The following is a 22,718-nucleotide window of genomic DNA, read 5'->3' as shown; positions in this document are numbered from 1 at the left end:
TATTACCAACTTATTATCTAGACATAATTGACCAAGTGACTTCAGACCTTTTGAGGCCCATTCTAGGAATACAGATGGCTTCAGACCTGGTAAGAAGGTAGGGTTACCCATTATAGGGAGGAATTGTGATTTGCAAAAATTGCTCTGAAGTAATTTGCTAATCTTCTGCCAAGCGGTCACAACGTCTTTCAGAATAAAGAATTGGGAAATGTTAGATGGGAGTTTTGGCGTTGGAATGTGAAGTATCGCTTTTAAGTCAAAAGGAGCTATTAGGCATGACTCCAAGTCGTACCAAGTAACTTGTTCTCTTTGGGTAATCCAATCAAGTGCAAACTTACCCACAGATACATAGTTATATAGTCTAATATTTGGGCACGCCAGGCCCCCATGCTCTTTAGGGAGAGTTAATGTCGAGAAAGCTATGCGTGGTTTCTTCCCGCGCCAGATAAAATTGTTGAAAATCCTCTGAATTCGAGCGATATCTTTATTGTATAGTAAGAGCGGGAAATTCTGAAGAAAATAAAAAAGCTTGGGAAACATAATAGTTTTGATAAGCATGATTCTGGCCGAAATACTTAATAGTAAATTGGACCAATTTTGTAGTTTATCCTGTATGTCAATAATACATTTAGAAATATTCATTTCATACCACGACCTAGGGTTATTACTCAGGAATACTCCTAGGTAACGTATACATGTAGTTTCCTGAAAGGGATGAGTCACTTCTACACTTGGTTTGTATATCCATAAAAGTTCTGATTTTTCGTTATTGATCCTGTAGCCAGAAAAGGACCCAAACAAGCTAAATATCTTAAGAACTTGAGGTATAGCCGTCATAGTATTACTAAGAAACAAGAGCAGATCGTCTGCAAATAGCGAGAGTACGATTTTTTGGGTACCTATTCTAATTCCTTTTACTTCCTGTCGCAAATATATTGCCAGGGGCTCTAAGGATAGATTAAATAGTAGAGGGGATAACGGGCAACCCTGCCGCGTCCCTCTCCCCAATGGAAATCTATTCGATGTTTCTCCATTGATAATAATTGCTGACAACGGGTTACTATAGAGCCTCTGTATAAACTTGTGGAAACAGCCCGACAGACCGAACCCTTCCAGTGACCTGAAAAGGTGGTCCCACCCGATTGAGTCGAATGCCTTTTCGGCATCGACTGTTAAGATTGCTAAATCAGGTCTAGTATGGGATTTCTGAAATGTTTTATTTGCAAAAAAATCTAATACCAATTGTGCTTTCCGAATATTTTTAACAGGATTACGACCTCGCATAAACCCCATTTGATCAGAATGTATTATATAATCTAGACAACTTTTAAGCCTATTCGCGATAATAGCTGTCAGCAGTTTGTAATCCTGATTAAGGAGTGAGATAGGTCTGTAGGATGCTGGTACTTCAGGGTCTTTTCCTTTTTTCAGGATCAGAACCACATGTGAAGCAGAAAATAGAGGGGACTGGACTTTGTTGTTAATGAAATACTCATTAAATAGAGATTGGAGAAGAGGAAGAATATGCTCGCGTAGGAGTTTATAATATTCGGCCGGGAGATCATCCGGGCCAGGCGCTTTGCCTGATTTTGAGTTATTTATCGCATCTGAAATCTCTTGGATCGTAATAGGTTCATTAAGTATTTGAATATCCTGAGATGAAGCCTGTGGTAACTTAATCTGACCCCAAAAATAATCTTTGTTGACTACATCTATTGATGTGGGGGAGTATACTTTTTGAAAGTAGTCTAGGAAGGCTTCTCTTATCTCTGAGCTCTTGATCAGTCTTTTACCTTGGTATTTAATAGCTGGAATATAGTTTTTTTGTTGTCTGGCCTTTACCATTCTAGCTAGTGTTTTAGCCGATATCCCTTGGCTACCTGCAAAAAAAGCTTTTTGCTTCAAGTCATCTACAGTCATTAATTGTTTAAAGAAGAGGTCTCGTTCCAATTTAGCCTTTTTGTATTTGTTCCAATTTCCTGCAGAGGGGTTCCGAATATATTGAGCGTATTTATTCCTGAGCGTATTAGCTAGCTGTTCCTCTCGCTGTTTTCTTTTGGCCTTCTCCCTGATCAAATATGCTTTTATTTCGCCCCTCATAACAGCCTTTGCCGTTTCCCAAAGAATTTCAGGCTTACTCACATAGTTCTTATTGAAATTAAAGAACTCTTTCCACCTCTGTTGCAGCCACGTGGCAAATTTAATATTATGAGAAAGATATTGAGGGAAGAACAAACGCATGTTACTAGCCCGAAGTGATATTCTATTCTGGATTTCTAGTGAGATTATTGCGTGGTCAGATAATTTAATTTCTTTAATGTCCGATTTGATATCTGACCGCAACATTTGACTAGAGATTAGAAAGAAATCTATTCTCGAGAAGGATCTGAAGGATTTAGATTCGCATGTATATTCCCTCTAATCTGGGTGTTGGATTCGCCAAATATCCTTTAGGGACAGCTTCTGGCAGAGTTTAGCTAGTAGCTTTGTTTCCCTGACCTTTTTGTCAGTGGATTTACTATTAAATCTATCTAAAGTGTGTGAGAATGTCATATTATAGTCACCAACCATAACTATATTCTCCCCAATAAAATTATGTAGCTTATTACCTAAAAGTTCCCAAAATCCTCTCTCTGTTTTATTGGGGCCATATAAGTTGCAGAATACATATGGGTTTTGATTAATCTGAATTTTAATAATTTGATATCTTCCTTCTAGGTCATTTTCTGCTGAAACTACCTGGTACTCTAGCTGTTTATTTAACAGGATGGCCAACCCTCTTTTCTTTTGGGTATAAGGTGTAAATAACACCTCACCAACCCATTTGCTTTTAAGTTTCAATACTTCTGCCGGGGGGAGATGAGTCTCTTGAATAAAAGCTATATCGGGTTTATAGACCCCGAGGTGTTTTATCATTAATTTCCGTTTAATTGGTGAGGAGATTCCCCCGATATTCCAGGATAACATCTTTAATTTATGCATCTTTATTATTTAGCTGGTAATGAAGTGAGAGGAAGGGGACGATACGGGAAAAAAGGGTGAAGGGGAAGAGGGAGGAAAGGGAAGGAAGAAAAAAAAAAAAGGAGAGGGGACACCCCCTGGCTGCGGCGGAGTAACCTTCCCTCCAGCCGCAGACCTTTGCCATAACAAAAACCGTATGACTTTATAGGATCCCACTGTCTGAGCAAAAAGCTTGAATTTCCTCTGGTTTGTTAAACGCGAGTGTGGCACCATCCTTCTCCAGCAAGATCTTGGCTGGGTACACAAGCCTCGCCTTAATATTGGCTTTAATAAGTCTGGAGCAGTATGGTGCCATCACCTTCCGCTTAGCCTGTGTTTCCATTGAAAAGTCTTGAAACAAAAGAAGCCTTGTTTGGCCTAACATGATTCCATTGTTTTTACGATAAAGCCTGAGCAAATGAAACTTATCCTGAAAGTTTAAAAACTTTATAATTACAGGTCTGGGTTTTAAGGACCCATCTGGTTGTTTACGTAGTGCACCTATTCTATGGGCCCTTTCCACTGGAATTACCAGATTCTCTATACAGCTACCAACTAACTGAGGGAGTGTCGAGGAGGCGAATTTCAAGAGGTCTGAAAATTCTACAGTTTCAGGTAGCCCAATAACTCTTAGGTTATTGCGGCGTGATCTATCTTCTAGATCTTCTAATCTTGCCTGTAGTATATGCAAGGTTTTTTCTTGCGCGGTAGTAGTTTGTTCTATCGTGTGTATTTTGTCTTCAGCATCTGAAACTCTGGTTTCTAATTCTAAAAGTCTAGGTGCAATCTGTTTAACCTCTGTTGATAAATTAGAAATTTCTTGTTTCAGCCCTTCAAACTGCGGTGTAAAAAGTAGAGATATTTGATGTAGGAGTGCTGCTGTGTCAATGTTACTTATGTTGGAGTCATTATGGCCCTCCTGTTCCGTGGATTTAGCCTTTTTATCTTTCTGCCTAGGTGGCATCGCTGGAGAATTGGGTTTAGATTGTGACATATATTTGTCCATGAGAAAGTAGGGCAGATAGATCTCTGTCCCAATAGTGAGGTGCACGTGATTGGTGGGAAAAAAAAGGGAAAGAAAAGTACAAATACTAACGCCCTGATGGGCCAAAAAAGTGAGAGGTAGTGGGTGTGTGGAGTGAGGGGTTAATAGTGTAAGAGAGAATAAAAAAAAAAAAAAATTAAACCAGTCAGAAATAGGCTGACTGGACAGTGGTCTGTTAGTGTATGTGAGAATTTAAGGGGGTGTTGTACACAATATCACCTAGGAGTTATTATATCTATATTCTAGGCTAATAAACTCAACAAGCAATTACTTTGCACAACTGGTTAAATTGAGAGGTGGAGAAATTTGTTTTTCCTAGAATTGTACCCCTAGACAGTTATTGCTTTAAGGTATACCAATTACCCAGCTTAATTCACAAATTCAGCAACTGCATACTCTTGCACACAACAGATCCAGAAATCTAATAACCAGCTTTCTATAACTTAGGTAAACCTGGATAAGAGACTTGAGATACAGCCAATAGCTACCCTGCCCCTTTTCCTCCCTGCTCCTAGCTAAGGAGGTTACGCAAGCTATACACCTTCGGTTGAGAGAGCAATCAAACAGGTAAACCTCGAAACTTGAAAAGCAATACCTTCCTCAGTTGTATAAGTAGTGTATATTGCAGGTTACCGGCTCCTTCCCAATATGAAAAGACAATATCCCAGATTCAGTAAAAAAGTTTGTCTTTATGAGCCAAATAAAGACAAACTTTTTTACTGAATCTGGGATATTGTCTTTTCATATTGGGAAGGAGCCGGTAACCTGCAATATACACTACTTATACAACTGAGGAAGGAAAGGAAAGGAAGATACCAACGACTGATACAAGCTGAACCAGCGCCTCCAGCTAGCACACCTGATATATTCACATAGACCTTGGGAGAGACTGTGGGACGGCTGCGGTTCACCAGAAGGGGAAAGTATTAATACATATTATACACCTGTTTGCATGTTATGTAATAAAGCTGTGACACTTTTAAGAAGGTTTTTACATTTTACATTTATAAAAATTGTACATTACCACCAGTACCCCCGCCTCCATCAGGGTAGGCGCTTTGGTAACCCAACAATCTAACTAGAATCTCTATTTGACAGCTAGGTGTCAGTTTATCCAGAGCCACAGGGTACCATTGATAACAGGCGCTAGGCTTTCACAATCACTGACTTGTATTTAAGTACATATTGACAAAATACATATTTGTCTATTATAGATTAGTGACGAGTGCCATCTTCAGATCTTAGCTAATTAATAAAAAATTTAATGAATCTGTAATTAGTGTTAGTCAATCAATTATGTGAACCTTACCTTATCAGTGGGGAGGAAAAATACAAACTCACCCACAAAAAGGGAGCACACGAAGATGACACAAGAAGGGATAACCAGAGCATGCATGATGACCACACCCTGCCCAAAGAAGATAGGAGGCTTAGCGGACCAAACAGACAAGTCAGGATAATGGCGAGAGAGGGACTAGGGGTAACCTAAGAGGATCTATTTACACTGAACTCCTTTGATTATTGTTATTGATAAGCATGAAACAAACGCACATGAAACAGTTTCGTTAATATGATTTATGTTCTTTACATTTATATTCAAAGTTTTCTTATTTAATCAGGTAAGTTAATCAATTCTGGTTTTACCTTTTATAGTCACAGATGTTTTTGTTAGGTAATTCCTGTAATCCTGGTCTTATAATTTTCTTATGGTTTGTCGGATTTTTAGATTACCTGATTCTTGGCAACTATGCTGAGAATATAAATAACAATTGTTTCTGTTTTTCTATTAAACATGCACGTTACTGCAAATAAAATAGTTTAGTGACTGTTTTTATTAGTTTTAACCTAATAATCATTTAATCATTGTAATGAGGCATGCTTATTTATTTGCTTTATTAAAATATTGCTTATTATTTCCAATAATTCTAGTAATGAACTATGGGCAAGAGTACAAGTTGCGCTTTATGAGTTTTCCGTGCGCGATGTGGTCTTTTCACAATTAGTTTCCATTGGGCAGGTATTACAAGTCTTGACAAATTGTGATTGAACATGCGCATTCACCTTTTATGCAACAATCCTTTCCATGCTCGAAGAGCTGTAGTTAACAGCTTTGCCAACAAAAAAGTTCATGATACACTTCAAAAATACAAATACAAAGTACAATTACACTCATATTAACACTATCTAATAAAAATTATTTAAAAAAAATATTGCACACAAAAGTTATAAGGGATCAAAGATACAAGCTCTCGGGTGTTAGAAAAAAAAGCTGACAGAGATTTTACATAGACATACATACACATACATAGAGAAACATGGATTTATATGTATAGAGATTTGTTTAACTATGCAGATAATGAAAACATTTCACATTACAATCTTATGCACATTAAACAATATCTCAGATGTATTTTCAAAGAGATTTTTGCATATAGATCTCGAGATATCTAGAAATAAATATATTCATATACATATCTCGCAATAAATAGATATATCAGTCCAAAATTCATCACATGTATAGAGAAATATTTATTTATAATTAAATAGAACATATTCTGTTGAGAAAACATTTTCACAATATGAAATATTCACATTTCCATTTTCAATTTTTAAGGAGAATATGTCATGGGCTTTGCGTGACAGATTAGGGTTTTTGAGTTTTTTTCTATTTGTCTTTTCCATTGACTTCTATGGGAAATACGTGAACGAGCACGCGATTTCGCAGTTTGCATTACGCGGCTTAACACGTGCAATATAACAATTTCTCAACTTGTATTATCTGCACAACCCCAAGTGCGAAAAAGCCAAAACGCACAGAGTTTTCACAACTGATCTTGCCCTAAACATTTATCCATGAATTATAGACTAATTTCTCTAAAATAACTGATAAGCAATTAATAACATTGATAAACTTATTTACAGGCAACAACAGTGCCCTTGGATGTTGTAAGTCCAAAAGGGAGATAGTACGTCCTTTATGGGTACTAAATAAACAAACCAATAGGTTTTAAGAATAAAATGGAATATTGTAGGGAACTACATAAGATATCAATAAAGGCAAAAAGGCAGAAGGCATAAAGGGCCTTCAAGTAACTTGTTGTTTAAAAGAACTTCATTATGTGAATATATTTAAAGATAGTAAGAATCTCAGACAGAAGGAGCCATAGACTTTGAGTTTATCTTTTAGTCTCTATCTACTATCAGGGCAAATTAAATGCAAAAAAGCTAGTCTCTTGGGAGAAGAAAAAAAAGAGGGGGTGCAGGAGGAGACTACAGGGTCACCGTTAAAATAATGTTAAGCTCAAATAACTCTGATTAGGGGAGGGACTAATGAATACCATGATTCCCAAATTTCCCAATGTAAAGCAGGGAATCCATCTATTCCCGGGAGACCTCTTCCATGAGATTAAAGTATTCAATAATATCTATAACTATCTGTAGCGTTCAGACCAGCTGTCTGCTTCCAACACTTAGCTAGGGACAACTTCCATAATAAGTCTCTGATACTATGTACTGTAGAAGGGTGAGGAGCCACCAGTCGTACATATCTGAGTCTATGCCATATACCTAAACAGTCCATAATTTTTTTTATTAGTAATGTAAAAATAAGTTTTGAGATGCATATTAAGTCTTCGAGAAGGATATCATGTGGAAGAGAGACCCCACATAGAAATATGAGACAGCTTAGTCCCCTCGTAATATAGTTTGCTATTTGGTAAGCCTAGACCTTCTTTAGTAATTGGATTTTGAAGAATATTTCTAGAAATTTGAGGGTGCTGGCCTACCTAAACACATCTATTCAGTAAGGACTGATAGTTATCAATGAGGCCCAATGGTAGTTTCAGTGGGAGACAGCGAAAAAGATTTGTAATTTTTAGAAGCAACATCATTTTAAATTATATAATAATAATTTCCATCCAATAAACTTCCCTATATTGGGGAGGGAGACAAGATGTTTAAGATCTTTCAATAGGGCTCCATGGTTATTTTCATTACCCTATTAACATTATGTGATATCAACACTCCTAAGTGCTTAAGTCCATTTCACATGACAGGGCAAGGAGCAGGAGACCTAGGTGAGCTGAATCTAAAAAAATATTCAGCATCCTTCTTGTACTACCAATTCCCTGCCTATAAAGAACAAAGCCAACTTGATCTTTATGTATCACAGAAGGCAGGAGTGGTCCAAATCTTAGAGCAAGAACTTTGGCAAATAGCTTCATGTCTACATTTATAAGCAAAATTGGGCAGTAATTCTAACATAATGTAGGCTATTTTTCCTTCCTTATTACTAGTTAAAATGGAAACCTCTAAGTACTCTTTGGGAAGGAAACCTGTATTGAAGGTTCTGGAGAATATCCTTTAGGATAATAGGTGCAAGTACATGTGAGAAAGTCTTATAGAAAAGAGGAGTATATCCCTCAGGTCCTGGCACTTTATGTAGTTTGAGACTTTTAATAACCATGTTTACTTCAGATAAAGTTAACTGGATCTGTAAGCCTCTCAGCTTTTTCCGTATCTAGTTTAGGAAGATCTAGGGTATCTACATTATTTTGGATAGATGGAAAGTCCACTGTTATTACATCTGGTTGGAAATTAATGTTGTATAAGGCTTTATAATAATTGACAAAAGCTGTAACAATATCTCTGGGTGAGTAAACATATTTATCAAAAATCTTAACTTTTTGAATACGATTCTGTTTGAGCCTTTGTTTTTTTTTATTTATCTTTTTATGGGGGGCATAAAAAAGTGCTTTCAGTGGATGACATTTTTAACTACACACACACACACACATATATCTATATATATCTATATATATATATATATATATATATATATATATATATATATATATATATATATATATATATATATATATATATATACTATATATATATTTATATATAGAGAGAGAGAGAGAGATTATCACATTCCGCAAAAAAAAAATGTAGTTTTCTAACTGTAAGGCTTACTTGAGCTCTCCTTTAAATGTATGTGATTTTTTGTGGGTGATAATTATGCTCATCTTGTTGACAGTATTCTTACATTTATTGCATTCATCTTTTATACTTGTATTTGTAATAACTCTTGATTAGTTAATTTCTCTAATTCATTTGCTCCCACTTCTTTTTATCTTACCACATATCTTTTTGTTCCATATGATTAATAGGAAAGACGTCATTTGTAATAAGGTATCCAATTCAATGTTACTTATATGCTTTTAAGTGTATCTCTTGTTAAGTATAGGTATTTATTTTTTTGCTATATTTATTTGTAAGCTTTGTGGTGGGTTAATGGGTTAATTATGATTTGCATTATGATTTGCACTATGAGTGGCTCAGGAAAACACCTCCATTTGTAATATATTTGTTGTAGATACATCTGTTTTTCAGCTCTGAGGAAGTGCACTTGAGGAAGGAAATGTCAGCTGCAGAACCTGTATTCAATAAAGTGGACGTTTTAATATTTACCTCTCTCCTGGCTTATTTTCATGCCAAGATTGCAACTTAGTATTTGTTGAAATCGAAGTAAGAGACAGATTGTGTTAAAAACAACTTATTTGTTTTCTTGCAAAATTAACACTTCAAAGGTAGCTATCATCATAAAACTTAATTTCTATTGTCACATGAATTCTGCAGTCCTCTACTGAGCATGGACACAAATCTTTTGGGAGCTAGTGCAAGTGCTTCCTAGCAACCACTTCAAAGGAAAAGCTGCTCCTTCACATTCCTGTAGCTGCTTCTATCTTTTTTAAAAACATAAATAATACATAGAACCCACTGCTTAGTGTTTTTTTTTTTCTTTTTTTCTTTTAACAACAATAAAATAGACTGTTTTATATGCAGGAGGTTTTGGATGGAAGTAAGGAAACTAATGAAATCTTTGTATTTGTATTTTTTTTATTGAAAGAATAATGAAACCCACCAAAAAATGAAACCTTAATCCATCAGCCCCCTGTTGCACCTGATCCATTAATAGCTGCCCCTCACTGCAACTAATGTGTTAATTGGGAAGGGGTTCTAACAGTGTTGTTGGGAGGTTGTAGTTTGGTGTGACGTGGTTGAGTTCAAGTGGGGTAATGCAGTGGGTTTTTTTTTAATTTTATTAAAAGGATAAACAAAACAAATGTATCCATTTGTTATTTTCTCAATTTGTGTAGGTGGCAGTTTGTTATTCTTTTTTGCATGAATGCAATACATAACAAAAAATTGTTTTTTTTTGTATTTTTCTTTTAAGAGGAAGGGGTTATCCACATATAAAAAATGCCCTTTGGGTATATGTACATAACTTTGATCTGCACATAGGGGCTCCCATGTCTCTACTCAAATAAATGCACAAATATTCACACCAAGTGAACACTTTTACCACAATGTTCACCTAACTATTAAAAGCTATTTAGGGGCATGTTAAAAAACTGGACTTCTGGACTTTAAATCTAGGGGTCTTGGGGTCTTGAGGCCTTTTTAATGAAATGTTACATGCCCCATAAAACTCCTTTTATATTTAGTTAAACTAAATATGGATTCCTTTCATACCTTTGACATCCAACAGAGAGGGTAAAATATTTTTAAATATAAGAACAGAAAGAAAGCGCCTCATAGTGCAGTATTTTCAAGCAATGTACAAGCAATGCAATAATTAATTGGAATTAAGGTAGAAAAAATCCTATTGGCTGATGCAATCAGCCAATAGGATTGAACTTCAGCCAATGCAATAGGTGATCTGGTGAAAAGGTACTCACAAGTGTGATGGCACTTTTAGGGAAAAAAGTGCAGACAGGCAGGCTGGCCTTTAATACAGCAGTCAGTACGCTGAAGCCACAGTGTCCTACGTGTGGCTAAAAGGCTGATACAGGATCCACAGCTGATACAATCCTTAGGAGACCAGTCTAATGTCTGTCTTGTAACCGGTTTCGGGAGTAGAGCCCAAGCAATTAGAATGCAGTAGTGATTATTGTAGCTGGTGTGGCAATGCAGTAGTGATTATTGTAGCTGGTGTGGCAAGTAAAATGCTGAAGTAACGTCTGGTTTTAGTGTTAGCAGTTTGAATGAACAAAGATGCTTAATTATAAAAGCAGGACATCCGAGTAGGTAAAAAAGTTTTTTTTTAATATGTTTAGCAGCGCGTTTCTCTGCCGTATTGCTCTCTCCGTTTCACCAGGCTAAATACAGGTATACAGCCTGATGAAACGGCCAGTTTCAGCATACTAACTGCTGTATTAAATGTCAGCCTGCCTGTCTGCACTTTTTCACTAAAAGTGCCATGACACTTGTGAGTACCTTTTCACCAGATCACCTATTGCATTGGCTGAAGTTCAATCCTATTGGCTGATTGCATCAGCCAATTGGATTTTTTCTACCTTAATTCCAATTGGCTGATAGAATTCTATCAGCCAATCGGAATTGAAGGGACGCCATCTTGGATGACGTCACTTAAAGGAACCTTCATTCGTCGGGTAGTCGTCGGCCAGGAAGGATGCTCCACGTCGGATGTCTTGAAGATGGGCCCGCTCTGCGCCGGATGGATGAAGATAGAAGATGCCGTCTGGATGAAGACTTCTGCCTGTCTGGAGGACCTCTTCTTCCCGGCTTGGATGAAGACTTCTGCCCATCTGGAGGACTCCTTTGCCATGGCTTCGTTGAGGACTTCGGCCCGGTTGGGTGAAGACTTCTCAAGGTAGGGTGATCTTCAAGGGTTTAGTGTTATTTTTATTAAGGGGAGATTGGGTGGGTTTTAGAGTAGGGTTGGGTGTGTGGGTGGTGGGTTTTAATGTTGGGGGTTATTGTACTTTTCTTTACAGGTAAAAGAGCTGATTACTTTGGGGCAATGCCCAGCAAAAGGCGCTTTTATGGGCTATTTGTAATTTAGTATAGGGTAGGGCTTTTTATTATTTTGGGGGACTTTTTTATTTTATTAGGGGGATTAGATTAGGTGTAATTAGTTTAAAAATCTTGTAATTATTTTATTATTTTCTGTAATTAAGTGTTTTTTTTTGTTCTTTAGATAATTGCATTTAATTGTAATTAATTGTATTTAATTTAGTTAATTTATTTAATTATAGTGTAGTGTTAGGTGTACCTAGTTAAAATAAATACAAAGTTGCCTGTAAAATAAAAAATAAATCCTAAGCTAGCTACAATGTAACTATTAGTTCTATTGTAGCTATTTTAGGGTTTATTTTATAGGTAAGTATTTAGTTTTAAATAGGAATAATTTAGTTAATTGTAGTAATTTTATTTAGATTTATTTAAATTATATTTAAGTTACGGGGTGTTAGGGTTAGGGTTAGACTTAGGTTTAGGGGTTAATACATTTAATATAGTGGCGGCGACGTTGGGGGCGACAGATTAAGGGTTAATAAATTTAGGTAGGTGGCGCCAATGTTAGGGAGGGCAGATTAGGGGTTAATAAAATTTAACTAATGTTTGTGAGGCGGGAGTGCGGCGGGTTAGGGGTTACTATATTTATTATAGTGGCGTCGATGTCCGGTTCGGCAGATCAGGGGTTAAAATATTTATTATAGTGTTTGCAATGTGGGGGGGCCTCGGTTTAGGGGTTAATAGGTAGTTTATGGGTGTTAGTGTACTTTTTAGCACTTTAGTTAAGAGTTTTATACTACGGCGTTAGACCATAAAACTCTTAACTACTGACTTTAAAATGCGGTACCAGGCTTGACAGGAGAGGGTGTACCGCTCACTTTTTGGAAGACTCGTAATACCGGCGCTATGCAAGTCCCATTGAAAATATAGGATACGCAATTGACGTAAGTGGATTTGCGGTATTTTCGAGTCTGGCCAAAAAAGTGAGCGGTACACCTGTATCTGCAAGACTCATACTATCAGCGGGCGTTAAAAAGCAGCTTTGGGATCTCTCAACGCTGCTTTTTAAGGCTAACGCAAGACTCGTAATCTAGCCGATTGTTTTTACTTGAGTTTCTCATTAGAGACCAGTCACTTAGTCATATTCATCACCCTTTGGTAGATTTTTGGATTTTATCACCTATTGGGTATCTAACGATTTTTTAGCGCCCCTATCTTTTATGCTTCTTGCATAATATTTTAAAATAGGCTGCTTATAATAACAGTGTTGTAATTATGAGAAATTTTAACTACCCCAATATAAACAGTAATACAGCTAAGGTAGATCAATTTTTAGTAATTCTCAAGGATAACTTCTTGTCACAATTAATATAGGAGCCAACTAGGAATAAAGCTATATTGGATTTTGTTCTATCAAACTCTACAGATATAATATCAAACATAGAAGTCAAAGAACATTTGGGTAACAGTGATCGAAGCCTGGTCACATTTGAAATTACTTACCATATGCAGTATCTTAAGGGTTCAACTAATTTCAAGAGAGCAAATTCAATAATTTAAGGAAATCATTAAATAACATAAAATGAGATAAAAAAGTTATTTGATAAAAATACAGACGATAAATGGAATTTAGCAATGTTATAGCCAAACCTCTACTCTTAATTTTTCAAGACTCAAACATAGTACCCCAGGACTGGTGTAAAGATGATGTGGTGCCACTCTTTAATAAAGGAAACAAGGGGGGAGACCAGATGTTAATTGGAAGAGCTCCTGACTTTATTTCACTTTTTGGTGACTATTAACCAGAAACTATAGATTCTTGAGTCCAATCCATAAGAGGTGTTTGGTATCATTAGCTACCGATCCCATGAGGGAGTCTGGAACATGCAATACACCTGCATTTTTATCTAAACTCTATAGATACCACGTGGCCATTCTTGAGGCCTATATAATCGAATCCACCCACTCCACCATAGAAGCAAGGGACACTTGAGATATGGCATATACTGTTTCAAGCCTCCCTATGGAAGCTGCTGCCGCAATGTTACATGCTCGACTCTCGAATCAAGAGACATTGCTCCTACGAGAGCTGAGTTCCCTGACCCAGATCACCCGTCCTGACAACGCTCTAATAACGGAGGTAGCAAACAGCACAAGGCCTCTGGTCTACGCCAACCTCAAATCACAGTCTCTGGACAATACACTTAACGGAGATGATCAAGTGGATATGCCAATAGAACTACATAGACTGGAGAATGCCAGCCTTCCTCACTTACCTGCGTGCAGAGAGAAGGAGCTGAGGCTCCCCTCTTTTACAGGAACACCGGCCGCGAATGGCGAAGATGGAAGGAGACGTAACAGATAACTGGAGGGTCATATGGGATAGGGTGTTGGAAGGCAGTAGATATATACTGCCCACTAGATCACTGCAGAAGTGGTGGATACCGGTTAGCCCATTCGTAGAGTGGCAGTGTTGTGATCAGATTCCTTCCAAGAACGGATTAGAAGTGCACCGGCTGTGTCACGCTGATGTGAGTCCAGGAGATCAGGACAGAGGACGCGATGCACTGTGGAGGTGTCTTTGTGCTCTTGCTATAGTACCTGACGCAGCGAGATGGGCTACATTTGATATACTGTTGGTGATCTCCTATGAAACAGTGCCAACATACTGGAATACTGGTGTGGGGTAGGATATTAGACTCCATGTGGATGTAACTGTACCACTTACTTAAAACCCCAACTGACCAGCTCTTATATCTACTTAAAGGACCTTTCCAAGATGACAATTAGGTCTGATGCTTTGAACCATTGGACATATGTGAGAACTCTAGTTAAACTGAAAGTTGCATTTCACTTAAGGTTCAGTTTCATTGATTTATTTTGTTCATTACAGTAATGCCGATATGTAACCCTCATAGGAACACTGATTGTATTCCCCTAAGTTTGACTGGTTACAGTTCCTAGTTAGTTTATTATTTATTTGGAATTAATCTAGACTCTCACTTTTAGCTAAGGTTCCAAAATTAAGGGGGTTATACATGTCCCTAATTTAAAAATGTTTATAGTTATTTATTCTTCCGCATATTTCTAAATCTGCACTGTACCATATACACCTATAGTCCCTGATTTATACAACTTAATCTTCCATTATGGCATGGGGAGGTAAAATTGGGACCCAGCCTATTTTATATATTTATTTATTTTTTCCACCTGACCTCTATACCTTTGTTTGCACTTCAATGTATATATTATGTTTATACCCATCTGAAGATAGCTGACCCTACCCTTTCACACAATGTATAGCTTTATATATACCTACTATGGCTTTAAACTCCTGTTTGGGTTCTGTGTATAGGAACAGTCCGTCCTACTATAACTATTTAGGTTCTGGCTCAGATACTGACTTATACATCACTGCTTACTATTTTACTGAGCTGTCCGCGGCCGAGGCAGCATAACAGGGTTTATAGTATGTGATTTGTCAGTGATAGCTAGACAATATTGAGGAACTGTAAGGAGTCTATGACCTAATATGTAACTTTTCCTATAAATATATTATATCTAATCCCAGTGTTTAGAAGTTGATAAGCTAAGTGATAGGACATTGCTAGGCTAGGTGACCCCTGATAGTACTCTATATACATGGTACTACCTGATATTAGTACCCTTTCATTTGACCTAGTATATGTTATAATGCTCTATATTGATCTCCCATAGTTAGAGAATTGTAATGATGCTTATGTTAAGTTATTATGCACCATATCCAGTATACCCAACTTACAGAACATCTGTTACTTTGCACTCAGACTTATACATAAGCTGTTATTATTTGTTATGTTGGTTAACTACAGGGCATCATAGGGATGGTGATTAGCTAATATGACAACTGTAGGTTTGATATTTTACTTGACAATTCTAGTTGGGTACTATTATCTTATAATTCTAGTAGTTACTATATATATACATAGGTATATCGTCGTTGTATCTAGGTTAAATTATGTACTTAGAATTCACATTACCCGCTAACTAGCTACAGCAATATTACCTACAGGGTACCAGGTCTAGCAATAGTTATGTTATTATATATCATTCACATATTTGGTTATATGGTATGTGTGGAAACTGTAATATTTTGAATGTTAGTATTTCTTCAGCACCTTATGAAAAGTTACATTAACAAAGACAAGACAGATATCTCCCCTCACCCTTTCCACTCTGTGTGTCAGAGTGGGTCATATCCAATTCCCCTTCTCCGTCTCCGTCCAGTGGTGACACACATATTACAACTAGACCTACAATTCTAGCTTGCTAGGTGCCCATATGTTCTCCACAATCTGAGAATTTGTGCTAGTTTATGCAAGTATTATAATACTATTATAGTCCTCCTAACCTCAAGTATATCCCTTCTACTCAGCTAAGATAATGGTATGGTCTTTTGTGACTCCTTTTTGGCGAATAAAAGGAAAGTAAGGTATCTCCCCTCATCCTTTTCCACTCTACGTGATAGAGTGGGTCATATCCAGTACCCCTTTCCCGTCTCCGTCCAGTGGTGACAATCACCCCTGAGGGGAGATACACATTATATCCAACTTGTATTCCTTTGCCATATTGGTTGAGTGTTGACATGATCCCATAGGGGTAATACAGCCCACTGAACATCGTATATGGTCAAAATATGATGCGGAGATCCTGTGTCTCCTTACAATGAGGTATATATTTTTTCCCGACAAATTATTTCTTTATTTTTGCTTCCAGCCTTACATCTTTGAATTTATGATGGCTCCCCCCCATTTACCCCCATTTCCCTATCACCCCATAACCCCCTCCTGACACCATTGAGCTTATCTCATAAGCAAAGGAAAATGAATCCTATAATAACATTTATTTTATTTTTACATGACAACAACCTAATTCATTCATCAACAATACTTCATTTCAGTGATCACATTAACTCCAAACTATAGACAGACCTTGAAGTGTAGATAACTCATTATCTACATTGAAGTGAAGTAGACGGACCTATAAAAGATCTATTATTCCATTTCTATTATTTCTAAATTAATTGTACATATGGGTTTATTCATTTGTATTTCTATAGATGGTGATGGTCTATTGATGAGTGTAATTCACATGTTCACAGAAGAACAAAATGATACCCATGATGGTTGAAACTTATTTCACAATTTGTTATTAATATATATAATTAATATTTTATACCTTACCAAGCCCAAAAGCGGCTATAGTTTCAATTTACTACCTCCGTTGAGTATTTATATTTTGCCAGGGTCCAAGAGTGACCTACAAATCTCAGAAGAGGTCGATATAATTATAAAAAATGAGGTTGCAGCTATCTATGCCCATTTCATTTTGAATTTGTATTCACTTGACTGTACACTGTATTATTAATGTGAACTATATCCTAATGCTTGTACTGTTTCAGTTTTGGCACTTCTACATATACTGTATAAGTTTATAACAACCTCAATAAAAAATATTTGCAAAAAAAAAAAAAAAGGAAGCAGCACTGATCCAGGAAGCTATAGACCAGTTAGTCTGATATAGTGGGGAAGATACTTTAATGGATTAAAAGGGATTATATTGATGAGTTTATTTATGTAAACAAAATTATGAGTTCAAATCTGCATGGATTTTATGAGAAATAGATCATGTCAAACTAACTTACTTAGATTCTACAAGTAAGTAAGTAAAAATAATCTGTTGATGTGAAAAAGGTGTTTGATACAGTGCAACATGAGAGATTAATGTACAGAATAAATGGACTGGGAGTAGCTAAAAATGTTAGCTCAGTGATAAATAACTGGATAAAAGACAGGGATCAATGAGTAGTAGTAAACGGATCATACTCAGATTCGACAAAGGTAATTAGTGCAGTCCCCCAGGGATCAGTACTGGGCCCTGTTTTTTTTTTGTTTTTTTTTAATCTTTATTAATGACTTGGAGTTGGAGCAAGGAATAAATAACAACATCTCTATTTTTGCAGATGATGCAAAGTTTTGTAAGGTCATTAGGTCAGGGCAGGATAAACTTGCTTTACAAGGGGATCTACAAAAATTAGATATATGGGCAGGTAAATGGAACATGAAATGTAATAGTGGAAAATGCAAGGATGTACATTTTGTTAGCAAAAATAAGAAGGCAATCTATTATTTAAATGGGACTAGACTTAGCCAGAGGAGGAAAGGGATTTGAGAGTAGTAATAGATAACTAGCTAAAGATGGGTGCGCAATGCAGGGTAGCAACTTCTAAGGCTAATAAGATACTAGCATGTATTAAAAGAGGCATTGATGCATGGGAGGAAAGTATAACTCTGTAACTATATAAATCCCTGGTAAGACCTCACCTTGAGTATGGAGTGCAGAACTGAGGACTAATCTAAAAAAAAAAAGACATTGCAGACTAAGAAAAAGTTCAGAGAGGGCCACAAAGCTAATAAGGGGAATGGAGAATTTAGGCTGCAAGGAGAGGTTGGCCAAATTGGTTCAGTTTTCTCTAGAAAAAAGGCGCTTGAGAGGTGACATGATTACTTTATTTAAATATACTCAAGGCCCATATACAAGAAAATTATTTGTAACAGGAGGTCACAATTTAAGCCTGGAGGAAAGAGATTTATGGGTATATTTATATTTGTTGGCATTTAGCGATGCCGGGCAGACATGATCCACTACAGTGGATCATGTCCGCCCAACATTTGTTAAATCTACCCCTAAATCTCCTGCAACATAAACGTTTTTCACTGTAAGAGCAATCAAATTGGGGAACTCATTACCTGAGGAGGTAGTAAATGCCAATACCTTGGATACATTTCAAAATGGTTTAGATACATTTCTGGCTAGAAGCAGAATTCAGGGATATGATTGTTTGCATTAAATGGGTCACCTTTTGTAATGATATTAATTTAAGAGCAACTGGAGTTTTTTTGTAAGTATATTAAGATTTGCATAGGTTGAAATCGATGGATTTCTGTCTTTTTTCAACCTCATCTACTATTTTATTATGTTACTACAACATATGAAAATAGCATTGTTAAATTGTATAACATTTTCACTGCCAGATAGTAATTTAGTAATTATGCAAATATGCAATACACATTTGAGATGTTTACATGTAGTAAAAGATTTTATGTTACAGAAATAATTAAAATAGTGAATAGAACATTTGATATAACATTTATAATTAAACAAAAAAGTAATATAATTAGTTTGCAGTCTTTCTCACACTTTTTCACAATACAAATAGACATAAGTAAATAAGGTATAACACAACATATGCTTATATTACAAAGAATCTATCTCTGCTTTTGTAATGAGCAGGGTCGACCACTTCATTGAAAGTTAATTTCTGATATACACCACTTTTAAAATGTTGCAGATGATACAAAATAATATTGAAAGGTTTTCTAATATAACATTTTCTACATCCAATAATAAATATTAGGAATGGTGATTGTTTGATTATTTATTGTTCAATTTATTTCATTCCCTATTTAAAGTCACATGAAATTTAGATGCAATTTTTAAGAAACTTGCAATTGACTTCAAGTTTCAAATGTACTCTGTTCTCTTGTTGTCCTTTGTTGAAGAGTATATTTAGATATTCTTAGGCATGTGCACATTTCTTGAGAACTATATGGCAGAAGTGTTTGTAATGTTATACATTGTTGAAAGCAGTGCTGCCATTTAGCATTAAAAAGTATACAACGTTGTTACAAACATTGTTGCAAAAACTGCTACCCTATTGTATCCAAGACATGTGCACCGTCATGACCATAGCTACATATGTTATTCAACAAAGGATACCACGAAAACAAGGTACATTTGATAATAAAGCAATTACAATTTTTAAAAAAAAGTTCTATATGAAGCATAAAAGTTTAATTTAGACTTTAATGTCCTTTAAAATAATTTTCTACTAAAGAGGCAGCAACCTATTGAAACATAATGCTTTGCAACCCTCTTTTGCAGCCATGGTTTCTTTCTAAACCTATTCTTCACCTCAAACTTTTCCCAACCCTATCCCTAACCATAAACCTATTTCCAATTCCAACCCACAGTATTTTCATTAGTGTTATTTTTGGTGCCAGACTCCTACTTCTGGACTCACAGCAGAAGATACTCGGGCACCACATTAGCATTTTCTCCTCCCTAATACTCAGCAGTGTAACTTACCTTTAAATGGCTGACGCTCTAACTTCCTGTCTTTACAGGTACACAGTATGGGCCAGATTACAAGTGGCGCACTAACAGTTACACGCAAGCGAAAAGGGGTTTATAATCTGTGTTTGCGCACTTCGGGTTTATCGCCCGTATTACAAGTTAAAGTAAACTCGATCACTTGAGTGCAATTGAAGTTAACGCGCATTGGGATAGCGCGTCCTCAGAGCTCTGGTTAACTGTTTCGCAAAACAAAAATTGGCACAAAGCACATAAAAAATATATTCCACAGTACACTTACAGTCATAATAACACTTTCTGATCAAAATTATTACAAAAACAAAACGGCAAAAAGAATGTTATAAGGGCTCAATCATATGAGGTCTCAGGTGTTCTAAGAAAAAAGAGGCAGACATTGAGATACATACATATGCATGTCTATATATGTATATGTGTGTATATATATATATATATATATATATATATATATATATATATATATATATATATATATATATATATATATATATATATATATATGTGTGTATGTGTGTGTGTGTGTGTGTGTGTGTGTACAGATGTATTTCTGTATTTATGTGTGCTTGTATGTATTTACAGATATATACACATACAAACACATAAATACATATGTATACATATTTACAGACATATATAAGCTCATTGTAGTCCTTTGCTGCTAAGTAGATAAAAACACGAAAAAACTTTTTTATGCAATATTCATATTTTATAAAGCGTTATACTGTGTATTTACTGTAAATATTTCATATTCTAATGTTCTAAGCATTGCAGAATATGTTCTATGTATTTATAAATAGAAATTGCTATATAGATTTGTATATATCTATACCTATATTATCATCTATATATATATATATATATATATATATATATATATATAAAGGTATAAATATATATTTGTGCAAAAAGACATATATATATATATATTTTTATGAAAAAAATAGAACATATTCTTCTATATGAAGAACATTGGAATGTGAAATATTCATATTTTCATGCTGGGTTAGCGCACTTGAGATTATGCAATCTAGTTTGCGTGTGAGTAGGGTTTTTCACTTTACTTGCTTCATTGACTTCTATGGGTGAATACGTTTATGCCACACGATATCTTAACTTTTTGCATGCAGTTTACCTTCAGCTTGTAATATGAGCACAACCCATTGCACACAAAAAGCTAGCGCAGTTAGCATGCGAGCGGGAGCATTAAATACCGTACCACTTGTAATATGGCCCTTTATAGGCAAAAAAATTGGAAGTGAACTGTAAAATTCCATTATTTAAACATATCCTCTTAGTAAAAGTTGTTTCAGTCTTTGGGTGATGATATATATGGTCCTTGACACCTCTATTAACAAATTAGCTGAATATTTTTCTTATATTAAAAAGTTTTTCCAGAACATCCCTGATCTCTTTGTTCCTCAGACTATAAATAAGGGGGTTAAAAAATGGAGTCACCACAGTATATAACAAAGATAATATTTTGTTTACATTAATTAAATTTTTCCTGTATGGAACCATATAAATAGCAATGAGGGGTCCAAAATACAAACACACAGACGCCAAATGAGAACTGCAAGTGGAGAAAGCTTTTTTCCTTCCAGTATTGGAGGAAATACGATGGATAGCAATAAAAATACATAAGTATGTCACAATAATAAAGGCAAAGGTAGAGGTAACCACTGGAATGGAGAGCACAAAGACTTCTATTTTCACAATAGTTGTGTCTGAGCAAGATATTTCTACAAGAGGCGCAAAATCACAGAAGAAATGATCAATTACATTGGAACCACAAAAGGTCAGCTGACATATAAGAATAACAGTCATTAGTACCAATGTAAAACACAAAATCCAACCCGAAAGAACCAATTTACGGCAAAGGAAGATGTCCATAATATAAGCATAGTTTAATGGGTTACAGATGGCCAAATAACGATCATATGACATTATTGTGAGAATAAAACACTCTACACTACCTGAAGCAATGTACAGGTAAAATTGTGTGATGCAGCTAACAAAAGACATTGTGATGCCCTTATGCAATATAATGTGTAACATGATGGGGACAATATTTGAAGTAAACAATACTTCAGACATAGAAAGGTGCTTGAGGAAGAAGTACATTGGAGATTGAAGTCGCTGAGAGAATGAAACCAAAATGATGATCAGGAAGTTGCCAGTTTGCGTCATACTATAGACGATAAGGATGATAGAAAAAAGGTAAATGTTGTACCCGTGGAGTTGAAATCCGAGTAGAAAAAAATCAGTGACTTCGGTCAAGTTTTCCTTCATTTTTAGAGATAGAAAGGCTCTTCATCTTCAATTCTGGTAAAACATTTACAAAAAACTTAATGCAAAAGATCTAAACAAAGACACAAATGACTGTATATGCTGTGCAGATTAAAAATGTATTGAAAGTAAGTTAGTTAAATTAGTGGTTTCAATCCGTGTTAACTGGGAACATTCCAGATTTAATGTGAACCAGGGTCATCACTAAAAGTTCTAAAGACTTTGCTCCTTAATACCATTTTGAAGAACTAATCAAGAGCCATAAATACATTATTCGATAAAGAAATATGTTTAGTCGTGCATTAAAAAAAAAAACATTTAAAATGTTATGTTTATGAATGAATGATGATAATAA

The 22,718-nt window shown here is 35.7% G+C and overlaps 1 protein-coding gene across 1 annotated transcript; it reads right to left on the bottom strand.

The window, feature by feature from the left end:
* Positions 1-21,433: 21,433 nt before the first annotated feature.
* Positions 21,434-22,366, bottom strand: LOC128664725 (olfactory receptor 11L1-like). The gene has a single exon (XM_053719533.1). It carries the CDS (start codon positions 22,364-22,366, stop codon positions 21,434-21,436), a length of 933 nt encoding a protein of 310 aa, XP_053575508.1.
* Between the last annotated feature and the right edge of the window lie 352 nt (positions 22,367-22,718).

The sequence above is a fragment of the Bombina bombina genome, chromosome 6 (assembly GCF_027579735.1).
Source record: "Bombina bombina isolate aBomBom1 chromosome 6, aBomBom1.pri, whole genome shotgun sequence".
NCBI lineage: Eukaryota > Metazoa > Chordata > Amphibia > Anura > Bombinatoridae > Bombina > Bombina bombina.
Note: the sequence above shows the minus strand (reverse complement) of the source record. Positions and strands in the feature narration are given on the sequence as shown.